At 35.1% G+C, this 19,158-nt stretch overlaps 1 protein-coding gene across 2 annotated transcripts in view; it reads right to left on the reverse strand.

The window, feature by feature from the left end:
• Nucleotides 1-1,184: 1,184 nt before the first annotated feature.
• Nucleotides 1,185-19,158, reverse strand: part of LOC147079184 (uncharacterized) — a 491,603-nt gene continuing 473,629 nt past the window's right edge. For both annotated transcript variants that reach the window (XM_085954360.1, XM_085954352.1), the window contains exons 5-10: nucleotides 17,987-18,189; nucleotides 12,401-17,401; nucleotides 11,656-11,752; nucleotides 8,463-8,906; nucleotides 4,948-5,245; nucleotides 1,185-1,744 (exon numbers count right to left, since the gene is read on the reverse strand). In XM_085954360.1, the coding sequence (XP_085810486.1) occupies nucleotides 1,342-1,744; nucleotides 4,948-5,245; nucleotides 8,463-8,906; nucleotides 11,656-11,752; nucleotides 12,401-17,401; nucleotides 17,987-18,189 (6,446 nt within the window). In that variant the 3' untranslated portion in view covers nucleotides 1,185-1,341. The remainder of the gene's footprint in view (nucleotides 1,745-4,947; nucleotides 5,246-8,462; nucleotides 8,907-11,655; nucleotides 11,753-12,400; nucleotides 17,402-17,986; nucleotides 18,190-19,158) is intronic.

Below are 19,158 nucleotides of genomic sequence, written 5' to 3' on the forward strand. Positions count from 1 at the left end.
CCATACCATTATACAGATACTTACTGAATAAAACGAAAGCCTTAAAGAAATTCAAAACGATTACTGACATTAAATGAGTTGACTATGGCAATTATTTGAATAGGCACAATAAAAAATTGCATCGGCATTAAATATTCTTTATAATAAGATTTTCCTTAAATCTGTTCCTATTATTACTAGGGTTAATATTAATCACAGTCAATTGAATGTTAATGAATACTTATAATGCAAAATTAAAAACAAGAAAGGCTCTTATTTATTATATTACCATAATAAACAATGGCATACTATGTATTCTAAAGCAAACATCGATAGTTTGGTATTTAAAATAGCTTTACATAAACGGTACTAAAATGTCCATATTGTGTAAGTCATTTCAAATCAGCACATATCTTTACATTTGTGTCAGAATAAATTGGTCAATGGATATTATATTGCTCTAACCAAAATAATATTAATCAATTACCTAATCTAATCAAATGTATTCTCATTAAAGTTTTATTAAATCTACCCGGGATGATAAGTGTATTAGTGTATATTAAGAGTATGTACTATGTAAAATATATTTTACATATTATAATTTAATTAGAACATATTCTTTGAGTTTTGATTAATCATGAATATACGAGATATTAGTTAAAAGTTTCACTTTGCGGAGAGAATTTCTCATACTGTATACAGCATAACTAACCATAAATGTTAAGAGGCCATATTTCATTAAGTTTGGCTGAATAGTTTAATAGTGCTCAATGTAATTTACTGTTTGATATAATATGTAGGCCTGGTTTCAGTTGTAATTTATGTATACAATGAATATTATATGGAAAATGTATAGGCTAATGTGTTCAAAATATACAGTCAATAGCTAAACAAAGTGATGTTTCTATGTTACACAAAACACAGGAATGTTTACCTACCGAACTACACGGACTTAGTGTGTATTATTGAGAACATTATAAAATACTTATAGGCATGGACATCACACTAGTATAAGTGTACTAAAAATCTATCACTGACATATAATGTTATAATGTGTGAGATGATATTCTAAAATTGAGTATTTATAATACAAAACTTATATTATAAATTGGTCTTTTGAAGAATATGACGATGGTAGTCAAAGCTAATAAAAATAAATATTTACTCACCTACTTCTTTTTTTATGTAAATATTTAATTTTATTTACTCAGCTGGATGATTAACTTTTATATTATTATGTTGATATGTAGTACGGTGGGTGAAATGTAAAATACAATTTTAAGGAGTGAACAGAATATAAAGCATCGAAGATGCGGAGGGAGAGGGAGACATCTCTTTCTCGCTCTCTCCCGGTTCGTCTTGTCATCGATGGCTGCTTCTCAGCCTTCCTTTAGAGCCTTCGTTATTCATGGACATTGTGATCGCCGATACCGAGGGATGCGGAGCTATCTTGACAACGCTCCCCGTATTGTTGTTTCTGGTACTCTTTGAAGATGTACTTTTCCAAACTCTTCCTTTACTTTCAGTATTCTTTGCAGCGAGTGGAGAAATACTCTGTTTGTGTTTTGTCACGGTCGAGCCGGCTTCATTGGAATCGTTGTCCAACGGGCCGCCGGTGACCATTTCCCCGGACTCGGTAAAGGATGAATCGATCTTGGATGATCGAATTCTCGATTGATGCGTTTCGGAGTGTTCCGTGATGAGGTCCAGTTCTCCCATGGCTTCCTGGATTGCCTTCTCCAATTGCCCGTTTAGTTTCCTACTTCTAAACACACAAAAAAAACCAAGATAAGTAATTGAAACATAAAAGCAAAAATTTGCGACTGTTTACTGATAAAAACTTAAATTCTTCAATCTACACAAAAAAAAAATGATATTTAGGTATTCATTCAACAAACAATAAATAGTACAACAGTTATTTGTATTAGCCCATACAACGATTACTAACAAAATAAAACAATATATTAATAAATATTTCAGCCTTTTCAAAAATTAAAAAGAGATAACAGATATAATAATAATATACAAGACTGCCGAGATTACAAATCAACTGAATTTTTATAGGTATTTTTGAAAATAATAAAGACCATTATCGGTTAAGATTTAAGACATAAACAAATGGTTTCCTAAAGTTTGCCAGGTACACAAATCAGTATAGTTTAATTTAAGCTTAGAACTACTGCACACTTTAAAAATGATTTATTATATTATGGATAACACAACCCACATAATGTGACATGGCCATTAGAGTGGGATATGTATTGATATCGGTGTAGACATTGAGATAAAAACAAATATAATTACATACTTGCAATAATTATTGATCTTTAAGGGGGAGAGGCACGCCGGCAGAGAGCCTGGCGGAAAAATTCGAAGCTTGCAATTTGAGATTTTTTTTTGATAATTTACAATTTCAACTGTATTAATTAATTAATATGTATCTGAAAATATTAAAAAGATTTTTTATTTTTTTTTAATTTAAAGATAAACTTACAATTGTAAAAAAATGTAATAAAAATTGAATTTGTTGCAGGGTCACATCTTATTATTACATTATATTTTATGGTCATGTTAATAAAAATAATAATAACATATAAATAAAATGGATTTCAAGTTGTACACATTTATATTTTTATAAAAATCGATGTTTTTTAAAATAAATATAAAAAATATTAAAACGATGAATTAGTCAAAAATCTAAACGACGAAAAATGGAAAATTTAATAAACTAAATTTTAATAATAAATAAGACCATAAAGTATAATGTAATAATAAGATGTGACCCTGCAACGAATTCACATTTTATTCAATTTTTTACAATAAGTTTATCTTTAAATTAAATTTTTAATGTTTTCAGATACATTATTATTAATTAATACAGTTGAAATTGTAAATTATCAAAAAAAAATCTCAAATTGCAAGCTTCGTATTTTTCCGCTAGGTTCTCTGTTGGCATGCCTCTCCCCCTCTCCCCCTTTAATAAAATAAATTAATACAGTTTTGATTAAAAACAACCAACAATAACATGACATTACTACAAATATCAAAGTATTTGTATTGTCAGTAAGGTTGGCTCTGATATTCAAATGGATACATATTATTCATAATATGTAGATAATTTATAATACTTCATAATACATAATAATATGGTGTTTTTTCTTCTTTATTTAATGTAAAAATAATTTTAAAAACATAATGACATTTTTTTCCTGACTAAATTACAATAAAATGATGTAATAGTTAATATTATTTCAAATTGTGAGAATATCCAAGACCCGGCCAAACATAATGTGTCAGTGAGAAAGACACCGGGATTCATGAATCTCCACCGATTCCAACTAATCACAAAGTAGAACTGTTATGGTGCATTCATAGCAATATTGTACTACAAGATTATAAATCTTTTTTACCACAGAATGATTTCTCTATTTTTGCAATATTCATAATATAAAATTCATGTAAATAAATGTGGAATATAATATGTGCTATGTTGTGTGACACTGTAAAAATCATAGTTGTCAAAGTAACGGAAAGGAAACAGGTAAAACTCAATATAATAATAATCTGTAGTAAGTTCTAAATTAAATATATAAATTTTCTAGCAGGGCTTCAAACCGTTATTTTATTTCATTTAGGATTTTGTTCCAGTTCAAGTCAAAAATTATATATCGGTTCGGTTCCGGTTTTTGTACTGAAAAAAATAACAGTATTCCGTTCAGCTCCGAGTGATTAATTTTTAAATGTTTTTATTTGTAATAAAAATTTACTTTCTACCATAATTTAGAATATTTTATGGTACTTGTATGATAACCCGGCGCCACGCTCCGAAACCGATTGTTATGCTGCACTACACGGCCATAGCCATAATTTTTAAAAATAATATACAGGCGAACTTGGTTATTATGAGGAAGATGGGACCGACTGGATTTGCTCGTTATAAGCGTTACTCGTTATATCAGAGAATAGGTATTTTTAAATGAGCGGTTACATAACACAAAAAGTCGAAATTCAAACAAAAATACACAATTAGAATTTTTCCCCGAAACAAGCATGGCATTCATAAACTACAAAAGAAGTTGTTTATTGTAATGAACACTGGTAGGTACCTACTTACTTCACAAATGTTTGATTTTTTTTCAACCAAATGCGTGGTTACTTTTTCAATCTTGTCTGCGAAATCGCCAATTAGGTAGGTAGGTACTTAGACACTGAACTAGTGTCATAAACGTAATACGAACCCGGCGGCATCCTGTCTGTCGGATTTTATTGCTTAGGGTCGAAATGTTTTTAAACGATCCACACATTAACAGTTTTAAGAAAATTTTTGACGATATTTTAGCTCGGTATATCCGATAAGGAGTTCGTTATAAAAGTGACTAAATGTATGGAGAAAATCATAAACTAAAATGTCAACGAATGTTTCCTCGTTACATCTGAGATCTCGCAATATCCGTGATCGTAACCGAGCTCGACTGTATTATCAATTATGAGAATTATGTCGAGATGCGTCGCAACAACTGAAGTTGGGAGTAAGATCATGTTTATGTGCGTGTTTGAACATGTAACGAACCGAAAAAATCAATATTTTTTTCCGGTTGGGTTCTGGTTTTTATTCCGACAAAAATAATGATTTTTCCGGTTTTCGGTTCAGTTCCGGTTCGAAGCCCTGCATGTTACGTATTACTGAAGTGCAATAACCGAGGAATAATTTAGGGATATGCACTTCATTTGTCTTAAGAATTTTGAAATAACTGTGTGAGTCGTGACGGTACTTGACTGCAGTGTAAGGATTTTGGTCAGCAAATCCTCGGAAAAACCCCTATCGGCTACGCTGAATGTTTCTGTATCAAACGGATGATTCAATTTTAAAATCTGGAATTAAAATCTCACTGACATGATCGACCGCTCTTAAATAAAAAAACATCCTATTTGATAAATAACAAGATGTCTTTCACATATCTGACTCACTTTCTACACTTCGTTCTGGCCGCGTGGTGCGCTTCCAGTCCTTCGGAGAGCGTCTGCAACTTAGAGGAGTCCACGACGGTGAGGCATTTATCCCCTCCAAACCACCGGACCAGAACTTTACCGTCTTCTTTTCCGTTCACTCGATTCTTTGATACGATTTTCCCCGGCCACGCAGCGTAGCCTTTGGCGGGTCCCCACACTAGATCTCCTTCTTTGAAAGGTTCGATCGCGCCTTCCGGTAGCGAATCGGTGTCAGTAGCATTCGAGACATTTGAGACGTCGGGTGAATCTTCAGAGTCTATTACATTTGAAAAATTTTACCAACACATTGGAAGCGTTAATTCTAAATAATAATCTATTCACGAGAATAGCTCACAGGACTTTAATTACAATAAAATAGAGCTGCAATTGCATATAATAATCAATACAATAAATTTGTAGTGACTTTTGGAGAGAAATGTCTTTTCTTATAGGTATAGCTATGCAAAGGTAGTAAAGTGATGATAGGTAATGTAAGTGCAATGATTTATGATAAAAGATGATGAGGAAGACATGCGGTGGATGAATAAATAAACCTTCTTATAATGTCAAATCATTTTGTAAACTGATCTATTAAATGCTTCAATAGCAATTTTGATTGTAATTTTTGAAAAATTTAATTTTTGTGATTACACACGAGTAAGTATTTTTTCAGGTGTACAGTTTCTAATAATCTGTGTGAAATATAATTACATACTTAGATATTTAAAATTATTGTTATATTCCATTAGTTGCCCGCCTATTGCGATAGTACAAAATAAAGAAACAGGTCCAAGCTAGGAATGTGTATAAAACATGCAGTGTGAAAAGCTTTTTAACATCGCAATCCCGCTATAAAGAAAATGGATGATGTATTATAAAACATAGTATTATATTTACAATTTATATTATAATATGACACGGAAAAAACCAAATCGATAAAATGACAATGAACATAGAACGGAAATAAACAGAACAGATGAGCGTGAATGTAATGTGAAACAATTCAATATTCCATTAAATAATATCTCACGTTGTGACGAAATCAGAAATGACCAATTATTAGTGCTTACACAATACTCCGATAATAGCAAACCGTAATTATGAAAGTCAATATATTATTTGTGTCGTATTATTTACAATGCAACGGTTTGGTATTATCGGAGACAAGGCTGTATCTTGTATTAACAGTTGTTATCCCTTTTAACTTTTGTTTAGTGTAGGTACAGAGAATTTCACACAAATCACCATAATAAAATATATACACAAAGGCTGAAATATTAATAATAACTTAAATAGGATTCAACACACAATTGCTCTTAAAGAATAATTTATTTCATCGGATACAGAAAAACATATTGTACAATATGTACTACAACAAACAATACATGAACATGGTATTTAAAAAAGAGGCGTAACGTTTAGCTATAGAAATCACAAATAAATATTCCAAAACAATAATTACTTATTAATTTAATGAAGTATTTAAGCTATATTATTTATTTTAAAAGAAAAAAACCACTCACTTTTACGCAAAGTCAAATTCTAGAGAAAACTTTAGGCCTCTACTTATGGCAAACGATAAAGAGCAACTGCATGTTATGTCAATATGTATGTCAATGTACAGAAATATATTTATAATATTATGTTAGTTAAAGCCAGCGGAACATTTAGTATACCATAACCGCATAACCAAATACAAGACACAACATTTTCTGTAATGTATTGCATAGGAATGTCAATGAAGAGTTATTACTTTATTAGTGAATTCATTATGGGATATCAAATTGGTAAAATATAATGAACGATGATGTGATAACTGATAACTGATAACTGATAAGGCAAAGAACCAAACTTCAGAATGAGTGAATAAAATAAATATAATATAATTATAATAATGGTGATGAATTAATATAAATGAGACATAATAAGCAATAAAATGCAATATATGTTTATAATTTATAAGAATAAAAAGCAATAGGATGGATCTTAAACAAAATGATAACCCCAGAATAGTGCAGTAAAAATATTCGTCTCCATTTTAGACAAAATGATTGTTGCAAACGAGGATACACATTTAAGATATTACATGTTTGTATGTCTGAAGAATGAAATATTTTTGGTAAGGTTAAAGTCTCCTGAATTTAAATAAATATATATTATGAATACAAAAGCTGTCTTTCTAGTGCAGAGCTTCAAGATTATATTAAAGTTCATGTTTAAAGTTGTCTACTTATACAAATGTGGAAATGTTCTAAATGTATATTTATGAATGTGAAAAGAAAACAAGTCTGTAAAAAATTAAAGTCAAACATAAAATGAAAAATATTCTTTAATATAAATCAAATATGCCCTTAGTAATTATTATGAAATGAAGACATGGTTTTGCAAGACATGACGTTTGCAAGAGATATTATTTTTTTATATTTATTGGCAATTCAGTCAACACTTTAAAAAAAATCTATGAATAAAAAAATAATTTGTAAATATAATATATTTTAATTTAAAGTTTTCAATATATTTGAATACAATAATAATTATCAGTGACGAAATTTATTCACAGAGACAAATGTATTAATGAAAAGTATAATATTATCTATATGGATCCAAACATCAAAATATATTTAGTAAAGATAAATTTGTGAAACGTAATTATTACGGAGCAGAAATGAATAGCAGAGAAATCATGAGAATTATCGTAAAACACTGTCATGAGTGACAGGACGATGTGTCAATATTCATATTTGCAATAAATTTAATCACATAATATACACAACAGCTAGGAATTGTTATTTTTGCTAAAGATAAGAAATTTGGTTCCATACAAATTCTAAACATATAAAATATTAAAATTCTAATGGATGACTATTCCATAAAAATCAGTTTTGTCAACCAGGATTTCGCCTTTCAGTAGCTTCTGGCTCTAGGTATGCATATTTTACCTATGGAATGTAAACTGGCAGATACAAATGCGTTACTCTTTTAATAAAAGGTCGTAAAAATTACTAATAAGTATAGAAATTGACCAGCCTTTGGAAATCGTCAAATTGAATTTTTTTTTAAGATTAGGGATAACATAACCATCTTCCTATTAATTAAATTAAATTGATTGCTATGCCATTACAAAGCAATATGATATTACATAATATATTAGTAAAAAAGTTAATTAATTTCTACTCATAAGTAAATCATACAGGTTTCCAGTGTGTAGGTTTTGTTTATGAGGACTGGTTGTCAGCCATTCGGCCATATGCACATTGACAAAACATGTTTTTCTTTCAAGATGCGATTTCAAAAATGGACTCATTATCAACATAAAATATACTGACTGAGTCTGACAAAAATTGCTAAAAGCATGAATAGCATCACAAAGAATAAAACTGATTCCTATGGAGTAATACAAAGCTTTCATGAATTAGAATTTAAATTCAATCAAGTTCACCCGCAATCGGTGTTATTGAAAGGATATCAATAAAAGACTAATACATATTACTTACCATTTGCACTGGATACGGAGATTCTTTTAATACCATTCCCAGTAGTAGCGATGCCTTCCATGTTATTAAAATTCCTCTGAGTCTCTCCACTCGCCGTGTTATTTCTTCCGGCATGGTGTTGATTCTTCTCAAGTTGATCAAGCTGTCGGCTATTTATCATTTGATTCTGAGCGTCGGCCCCCATGGCATTCACCATGCCTTTATTGGACATCTTCTCGGGTGACATTTGATTATTCGCCGACATCATCATGATAGAGTTTTGAATGTTCCTCTTGGAGTTGACCTTCTGGTAATAATTTGCCGGAGTAATCGTGAGATTCTGTTGATTGTTGACGGAGCTCACCGTGATGGTTTGGTTGTTGAAGTGGATCCCCGAAGAGTCCACCGTGTAGAATGAGTTTTGGTTCTGCTGGTTGGGTATGTGCTGGCTAACTATGCATTTGCCTGAAATCATACATGACACTTTATTTATTTTGTTGTTGTTGTCAAAAGGGTGGCTGGAACATTGTAAAAACAGACTAAACTACATCCGCACCAAAACAAAATATGTAACAAAATAGAAGGACAGTAATAATAAAAATATTGTTTGACAACAAAGTTAAAGATTCTTATCGTATTAAATAGAAACTTTAGTGAAATGAGAAAAATCACAGGGTTTAGAGACTCTTTCGCAAACACGTAATAAACAAAATATCAATCTTTTGAAATAATATATTTCACTGAATAGCAATAATTATTTTTGATTTTTCTTTTAGTTAATTTTTGAGTGACATGATGATTGATATACTTAAATGATAATTCCCGTGTAAAATTAAAGAAACACTATTGAGAGCATCACACTGTCCTTAACCTTAGCGATAGGTAGGTGGGCCCGCTTAAGGTCCTGGCCCGGAGGCCCGCTTCAGGATGCGGGGGCCATGGATAGGATGTATATCACAACTTACAAAGAAATATTTGAATCTCTCGAGACTCCACCAGCGTACAGTGTTGTCTAGTATTAGAAAACCTTTAAAATTCATTTATTATTCACTTTTCAACACTTATAAATCGCCCGTGTGGAAAGGCTCTTACACGGCGGCCAGTTTGTGACCGGACTCCTAGGTAAAATCGTTATTAATAATTGGTCCAATTTAATTTCACACCTCTAAATAAATTCTATTATCCCGATTTTTATTACAGATAAAGTGAGCATATTGTAATTTATTTGATAGGTATACTAATGATTTTCAAATAAATGAATGACCACAGTTTCATTAAGCCGAGCATATGAGCCTACACGGAGTGAAAGTTATATTAAATTACCTTTTAAGAGACATAGTAGATAGCCATTCGTATAAATCTTATTGACTTATTTTCCTATTTAAGTATTTTACTGCAACAATCCAATCTTACGAAAAATAAAACTATCCTACCAGTATTGCAATGTCCACTGAAATTTTTCTGCTGATATTTTGGTGAGGAAAAGGCGAAAACATGATTTTTCATTGAATCATATTTATACTAGAGAAAAGATAATATGTATTGAACATCATTTTAGTAAATTATTTATGATATTATAATAAGCAGTGGCGAATTTAGTGACGTAGAGGCCCGATGCATTGACTGATTTTGAGGCCCTCTATGATAAAAAAAATGAACAAGCTAATTTTAATTTTCCAAATAAATCAATGCATTTGAACTATTTTTAATTTTTATTATCTCTGTTAATTGCTTAATATTTATAGGTGCATCCGTTACCTACCTACAAGTTAATTGAAAAGAGATCGATATCAAAAATACAAATTTACATACGTGGCACATTTTTTTGTTTTGTTCACTTTTCGTATCTACCTCCTTAATTAATATATTTTTACTTCTAATCAGGGGCTATTAGAACCCCTACTGCTATGCAGGGATTTAGTTATGCTTTGGGCAATACCTATTTTCCACAATTTGTGAGAAATATACATCTTTTTTCAAATTTCAATATAATTTATTAACAAGCATGCTTTAACTCTTCAGAGGCCCCCTTTTAATTTTTCTCATGAATCGGTTATCATGTTGCATTAGGGAAACGCGCCTCTGATAACAATACACGAGCTTCAAATCCTACATATTCCATTTTCATAAAGAAAAGTGACAGCCTTTAATTTTAATCTACTGATGTACCCATTTAAAAATAAATCAAAAAATTACGCTCAGCAACACTGCTCGTAGTGAAATGTCAAAATGACTGAGCTGAGCGAAAGTCCATTCCAAATGAAAAACCACGTGCACCATGCATCACGTGCACCACTATTTTGCCAATCCGGCGGCAATCATAATCAATTATTATTAGATATTATAATATAAAATAATGTTGTATTCATTTGACACTGATTTCAAGTCAAGGCTACTGCAACATGATCTGATGGCTTTGCGATTGTTACCTATTAAGTTTTTATTGTTTTCTAAAATGAAAAGTGATATACCAGCGCATTTATTCTATACACAAGACTGCTTTCGGCCTTTACGGCAGCCAACTAGGGTAGGAAAGTATTGAAATATTAACACTTATTGTAACAATTACAATAAGTTAGCTGTCTGAACTGTCAAAACTGTCTATCTCACTCTAAAATTTATCACAGCCAAGAGAGGTGCTGTTAAAACGTAGCACTTATTGTAACAATTACAACTAACTTATTGTAATTGTTAGAATAAGTGCTAATATTTGGATACTTTCCTACCCAAGATAGCGGCCGAAAGCAGTTGAGCGTATAGAATAGATGCGCAGGTATAGTATGCTCCACTATTTTATGATTCATATTCTATTTATTTTAATGGTTTTATAAACAGGACAGATTTAAGTTAATTTTTTTCAGGAATTGAACTTCGCTTCGAGATAAGAGCCTACACTATCCCATAGTCAAAATACTTGTATCAGATAAAATAACTCATTGACTTACACATTCTTGAGATCTCGAGAAATCAATAAACTAATATTGAATTCTCGAGAATTCTTGAAACTCATAATTGACGTATTACAGTTCATTTCCTGACAAGAAGATTGACTTAAGTTATATGCTGTCTTGCTGTCTTCTTATTTCAATGAAATCAAAGACAAAGGAATTTGAATACTTGTGTCATAGGTGTTTTTTTCCTTCCTTTTTATTGATTGTAAATTGGTTGTAAAACTACATTTTCATACAATCCATTACAAGTGGTCCTTTTTTACCTTGAACATCTGTGATAATGTCATTTCTTCCCCAGAGGTTGGAATCACGGTTGTCAATTGTGTCAGGCTCGCTACTTGATATGCAGTCTACCATTGCCTGAAATATGAAATAATATGACATAAAAATTTGGTAAACGTTCTTGAGAAGTCACATAATATTCTGAAGAATTATTAGATTATCTATGGAAAAATTTAGCCAAGAGCATTAGGGGTTGTGAGAAACGAACATTAACGACAGTCACCTGTGGTCGCCACACTCTACGCCAAAAACGTGACTTGCTACGATAGTAGCTGACTTCGCATGCCGAAGTAAGAAAGCACACGTGAAGCGGCGTGGCTACGACCAATAACAATCGAGCCTTTTTTTTTGCAATTTTAGATGAGTGGTCGATAAATTGAGATGTCTTATGCCATCGTCTTATCATGGGCTTTGTGCCTTCAATTTGACGCATTGTTTTTGTGACTTATTTTAGGTATGTATTAATTAATTGTTTGTTTAGTGATGTATTACTGTTAATATACCTACATGATAAGTCACAATGGAGACTTACAAATCTGTATAAGTATATTTTTATTCTCATATTGATAGCAAGGCCATAATAATATACGAAAATAAAAAACTTACAACAAAAAGATTCGGTCATAAAGGCCAACCAACCAACTAAACTACATAACTAAAAATTGCACAATAGAATGCAATTAACCATTCGCCTGTAAGATAGATTAGATATACTGTGATATTTACCAATGACCCCTGTTCGTTGGGCTCCGGACTGCTGGTTGTGGTGTCCACGTGGTTGCCTTGCGAAGAGTTGGAGCTCCTTCCACTGAGGCTGTTGGCGGGACTCCCGCCTAACGACCCTTCCAGGGCCCCCAGTGGACTGTGCGTGGTAGTATCAGGTGGGCTGCAGCCGGACACTTGATGATTGAAAACCGCCATAGGGGATTTATTACCGTTCTGCTGTTGGTTTATAAGGGTCTGTGTAGAGACTGAGTGACGGACGTTCGGATGAAGCATGCTCTGCTGATTTAACAGATTTCCTTGGTTGACGTTCGTAATCATTTGCTGTATGTGAGGTTCGCTTTTTATTGCTGCGTTTCCTTGATTTAACATCTGAGGATATTGCAACGCTATCCTCTTGTAACTTTGTCCCTCATTTGAGTTCTGTATGGCGATATGCTGTTGCTGCATTTGTACAGGATGATTTTGCAACTGCAATATATTATGTTGGCGCCCTTTGATTACATTATTATGCTTTCCGCTCTGGCTTATAATAATACTCTGATCGTTCAAGGAAGACTGCATTGTGTTGTTTGAATTGCCTACATTGTTATTTTGGAATTGATTGTTGTGATTATTCGACACCATAGTTGTCTGCTGTTGAACTATTGTTGTATTCTGTTGAACGAATGTCGTGTTCTGTTGGTTGGAAGAAGAAGATACGGCGATTTGTGAGGGCGAAACGGGCAGCATCAAAGTCTGTCCCATCGGATTGCACTGTATGAATTCTTGTTGCATGTTGGGCCGTCCTCTCTGAGGGCTGGTGTTGAAGGTGACGGAGTGATTGGGACTGACCCCGGCTACGAGGGGACTTAGCTGACCGCCGAACGGAGATCCTCCCATCACTATTTGACCGCCAGTCGGCGAAAGAAACTGAGCTCCCGGGCTGTGCTGAGATTGGATGATTTTACTATTAGGATTTTGAGTTCTTATGACCATTCCGGTAGTGCCTGCTGTTAAAATGCCTTGATTTTGAATAGGCGTCAAGACGTTTTGACCGTTGACATTTTGAATTTGCAACTGCATTGGCATGTTTGATGCGTCTTGAAGGATGGCCGTTCCGTCTGAGGTCATGACCATGCCTCCGAGTCCAGGAACAATAAACTGTTGGAATGTAGGGAAATTTTGCACGACTCCAGTGGTACCGTTCAGCAAGTTAACAGGTTGAAGAAGATTGATATGTTGGCCGCCCTGCGAGTTTGCGATAATTTGTTGAGATCCGAAATTGCCATTCCCTTGGCCATTCATAACAATGTGGGAAGGAGTTCCACCCTTACCGGACACAATAGTCAAAGCTTGAAGCATCGGTGCTGCAGATATATTGCCATTAGGAGAGACTTGGAATCCTTGGGAAGGAAATTGTTGCTGCTGCTGCGTGTTATGTTGGACTAATACATTTCCAGGACTGTGCTGCGCTGCGATGTGAAGCATAGAAGCAACGGTTTGTCCTTGGGCTTTCCGCTTCTTTCCTTTCTTCTTACCGGAATCGGGTGATAGTAATGCAGGCCTCGGCATAATTCCTTGACTCCGGTTGCCCTCCTGTCCCTCCATCATCTGGCCTTGAGAAATTAGATTTCCAGTAACAATCTGGGGCATTTGAAGATTTTGATTGACAACTTGTCCGTCCACTGTCATCATTTGCGACTGAAGCATGAAAGGAGAAGGCAGAGTGTTGACAAGAACGGTAGGCTGATTGATGACCTGTTGCACGGCTGGTATTGCTTGTGACATAGAACCCGTAACAGTAGTCACTAATGGAGAGGCAGAAAGCGGCGGGAGAGGCTGCATTTGTTGTCCTTTTGGCGGAGGGGGTGCCATCACGTGACCTTGACCGGATCCTGTCACCAAAAATTGACTATTTGAAGGCATCAGGATATGACCCGAATGCATGCTATGGTTGTTAATAGTATTTTTGGCTTGGCTTTGAGTGGCCGGCTGAGATGCAATCGGGGCTGACGCGCAGTTCGATTGGGCCACTTGTATACTGCTCACAACACTTTGAACCATTTCAAGAGGAGATTTTGACACCAGAGTTTGTGCCTGAGAACCCGCAGCGGGCCCAGGATAGTTTTGTGGATTGTTCATATGCGAAAACTGAATATTTTGATTTGAAGTGGTAGTAGAACTGGGATTCTGCGGATAAATATATGGCAGAGCGGATGACACGTTCACTGAAGTCGTTGCCGTCTGCGCCTTACCAGCCAAAACTGATGTAATAGTATTTCTACTCAGAGTATGTCCGCTCGCCATAGTTGTTACAATACCATTTGTATGGACGAACATTTGTCCTCCTTGGTTCCCACTGGCCGAACTGACTGCCATGTGGGACGGAACGTAATATCCTGATATTGCATTGTTGCTATTTTGCGATACTATTCTATTATTTACAGATTGCATTTGCGGATCGACTTGCATCAGCGTACTTTCATTAGAATCATTTGAAGAACTATTCCGTAAACTGTATGTATTTACTCCATCACTATTGATGTGGGAAGAGATAATCAAGTGGTTTGACCCATGATTGGGTAAAGGTCCCGGTGAGCTATACGTTACATAACTCTGGCTGTGACCAGGTGAAGGTGTGGCCGGATTACTATTAATACTTTCTCTGGAAGATCCTTGAAAGGAATATGCCGGGCTGGGAATAGTGAATGGACAACTCGATGATATCTGAATACTTCCACTGTTTCGACTCTGCGGAGTGTCAGTATTTCTTGAGCTATTAGAAGGAGTCGGAGATAGTTCAGGAAGGCTGAAAGTCTCCAGAGGCGATCCGTTACTGGTACTAATAATTCCACCTTGTATAGGACCTCTTGTGTTTGTGTCAGCTGACATGTTATTGGATCTACTACCAGGTCTATCAATGAATGTCGAAGAAGTGACTGGATTTTCATCAGAACTTTGGTTTGGACTAGGGGTTCCAGGTTGTGAGCTGGCCTCTGATTTAGATGATGAGATATTTTGCATGAAGTTCTGAAGCTTTGCTTGAAACCCGGCACCTTGAAATCTCGATTCGCAATCATTAGCATTCATATTTCTGGCAGACTCTTCTTCCTTGCAGGCATTCATCTCTGCTATACACCCTTGGCAGTGTGAATGTAGCTGCTGCAAATTACCATTATCTTCCATAGATTTTTCTATATTAATACTGCTATCAGGAATATTACTTTGCGTCGGTGAACTGTTGTATCCAGGATTTTCTGAATTTTTGGACGCATTTGAGTTTCCACAATCTGGTTTGATATTTGCTGCATTAGCATTACCGCTACGAGGAATAAATGGTTTTTGATTACCATTAAAATTGTTTCCATCTCTCAAATCACTATGGTGGTTATTATTTTTTGGGTTTATATTATTTTGAATTGGGTTATTGTTGGAAGGCATCATGTTTAAGCTGACTTGCCTGGATATAGTACTATTCATAAGTGCTGTCTGCTGCGCTAAATATCCACTAGGATCTTCCATAAAAGATGGACTTGGACTCGACAGATTAGGATACAAATTTTGCATTTGATTAGGCCGGTAATCGGATGAGTTTCTTTGATCGGAATTATGTAAGTTATTAGCTCCTCCTTGATTTCCATTGTTAATTCTTTGGCTTTCGATTCCATTATATTGTCTTGCCTTTTTCACAGACTTTCCGGATTTCGGTTTCTTCTTGTTGACTTCTTCAGGCCAAGCTTGTTGCGGGGAATGATGATGTAACGGTGGAACTCTGGAGTAAATATTTTGTGAGCCAACAGTTTGGTTCGTAACTAAATGTGCACCGAGACCAGAGTTTGAATCCACAGAATGTGAACTTTCTTGAAATAAAATATTTTGTCCTGAATCCACAGATTCCATATTGTGGTTCGGTCTCATTTCTTGCTTATTAGGTAAATTCTGCATCGCTTGATTTTGATTGGCCTGCTGCAGCTTGTTCATTCGATTTATTTGCCAAGGAGGCATTCTTTGATGATTGGTCATCATAACAGTATTCCCAGAAACGATGAGTTGATTTTGATTTTGATTAGGGGCAGGATTGCCTCGGTTGACATCACTATAAGTACTCGTCCTTATGCCAATGTTCGCTTGAGAGCTCGGAGACATGACGTGAGTCTTAATTCCCTTCATTGCGAGTTCCATTTGCTTTTGATTTTGTTGAATAAATATTTGCTGCTGTTGGTTAATTCTCTGAATGACTTCCGGTGGCAGCTGTTGTATATTGGAACCGTTTATAACATTAATATTGCAAGGATTTATCTGTAGCTGATTTGTTGGCATTGAAGATTGGGATGAAGGAATTATAAGTCCGTTAGGCATGAGCTGCATATTCTGCGATTGCATATGAATCACCGGCTTAGAGTCATCATTCGAGCTGTTAGTATTTAAACTGATGTCAGATTTTATCTCAACGGGTGTGTTACATTTAGCAACACTTTTGCCATCATTCGAATTAATACTTCCCATACTCTGACTACGTGGAATATTCGAGGTCTGTATCCCTATTATTTGACCATTAGGACCGATAACATGACTAATACCGCTCAGTTGATTGTTGATGTTAGTCTGAGGTATTGACATTGACGTAATATTAGTAACTTGCGGATTATTCAGCATTATTTGATGATGCAAAACTTTCTGTTCTCGGTCTCCTGGCATATTATGTGGCTGAATAGAACTGCCACTCATGGAAAGAACTTGAGATCCATTCGGATGCCTGCCTTGCGCCTGGAACTCGGGTTGATGTGCAGGACTATTAGCATCTTCGGGCTTAACACTTTGAGGAGGTCCTTGGCAGAGCATGATGCCGGGCTGATGCTGCACCGTCATGGGAACGCTTCCTGATCCAAAGTTGTTCGTGGAGTTTCCAGGATGCGGGCTATTGAATCTCACTTGCGGGACGGTCGGCGATCCGGTCTGATTCGGGTGAGGAATGGCATTCACCGGACTGCCGGGCATCTGCTGAGGAGAATTCATCCACATCTGGAAAAATATATAAACAGTGTTAATAATCTTTATGGCGTAGATTAGACAGAATGTTGGCTAAAGATTAATTTCTGCAATATGAGAGTGACGCAAAAAATTCGCAAAAATTCGTGTTTCATATGAAATTATATACAAGGTATGATAATGTTAATAAAATTACTTACCCACCCACCACGCTTAATCAAATGACTTTTTACTGTACTTAATTAATTTAAATAGCATTTAATTTGAATGTCATTTGATAGGCATTTTCCACGAACAGGTACATCTACGATTCTGGTGTCAAAAAGACATTTCTACGATTTTACAAAATTATTATATATACCTATTAGAGTTAGTATTAAATAGGTTTTTTATTACCTATTTATTACCTATTTTATGTATTTTTATTTTATTACCATATTAGTACCTATTTATTGAATTTCACCACAATAAAATTAGATATGTACAGTACCTATTGAAGTTGAGTAATGCCAAATTACAAAAAAAAAGTGTATCAAAAAAATGTAGAAAAAACAGGTATCATTTTCCCGTTTCCGTATATTATTGATCATCGAGTAATGAGGACACTGATCGACCTACCCTCTCCTTCAAAAGCTGGTGCTGCTGAAGAGAATCTTGAATTAGATACTGCTGCTGATGATGCTGCGGTTGGTTTGGCTGATGATGCTGGACAGGCTGGCCTTCACCGGCGCCACTGTCTCTGTGCGCAAGGATCTGGAAGAGCGACGGACCCGGATATGGTGGGTTCGCTTTCCGCTTCCGTTTCTTCGATGCGGAGCCATCTGTAACAAATAAAAAATGAACATTATAAAAATAAAACAGAAACGTGAAGTTCGATAGTTTTGAGAAAAAATATGACGTAGTTAACGCGACGCCGACCGAAAGAAAATGATGCAATAGACTTCATCTTCATATCAGAGCAGCCTGAAATAATAACGGTAACGATAATTAAGTTTACCCAGTCTAATTCGTGTACAGTAGAATAAATCGCAATCTGCGCAATTTCAAGGTTAAGTATTGTTCGACTTTAGGTACCTATGTATAGGTAAATCGTTCTACAGTGGCACTATAGGCGACACGCGGTTGTATTGGAATAGTTTTCTGTAATGCTTGTTTCTATGCTAGCAAACAATACCACTACAACTGCATGGTGGTTTTACCGTGTCCATGGTGACACTGTATACTGATTTACCTATAGATAAATAATGTTTTTCTCATTTTTCAGGATTATATTATTATAGGTAGGTATTGAGACTTTCACGGGGTTTTGTCGTTGTGTGTTCTTCTTCCTCTTACTTTCCTCGGCATTTCAGCGCCGTTGCAGAGGCCATTCTCAATGAATGCGAACGCTATAGTAAAAACGTGGGTGATGGTGTACTCAGTACTGTGTCAGTTGCGGCAACCAGAGATACCAGCGTAGATACGATACAATAAATAAAAAGACGAAGTCCGCAGTAAATACACAGGTACTTTACATATTCGCACTACACTGACACTTATAATCGGGCGCGCTTATCTATACTATAATTTGAAGAATACATTTGGATGTTTGCATGTTTGTATGTGTCGTCCTTCGGTTTTTCTTTATACAAATCCACACGCGCAGTAGGATTTCGACAAAATTTGGAGGGTAGACGGAGGCCGACGAGCCGGAGTGCGTAATCGGGGTCTAGAATTTCATATTTATAACCCGTTGCACCCCGGGGACAGTTTTACGGTTTTTTGCGGAAAAGGGGCGCCGCGTACAGGGC

The sequence above is a fragment of the Rhyacophila brunnea genome, unplaced genomic scaffold, assembly GCF_057557595.1.
Source record: "Rhyacophila brunnea isolate RB1 unplaced genomic scaffold, BYU_Rbru_1.0 scaffold_10, whole genome shotgun sequence".
NCBI classification, from domain to species: Eukaryota; Metazoa; Arthropoda; class Insecta; order Trichoptera; family Rhyacophilidae; genus Rhyacophila; species Rhyacophila brunnea.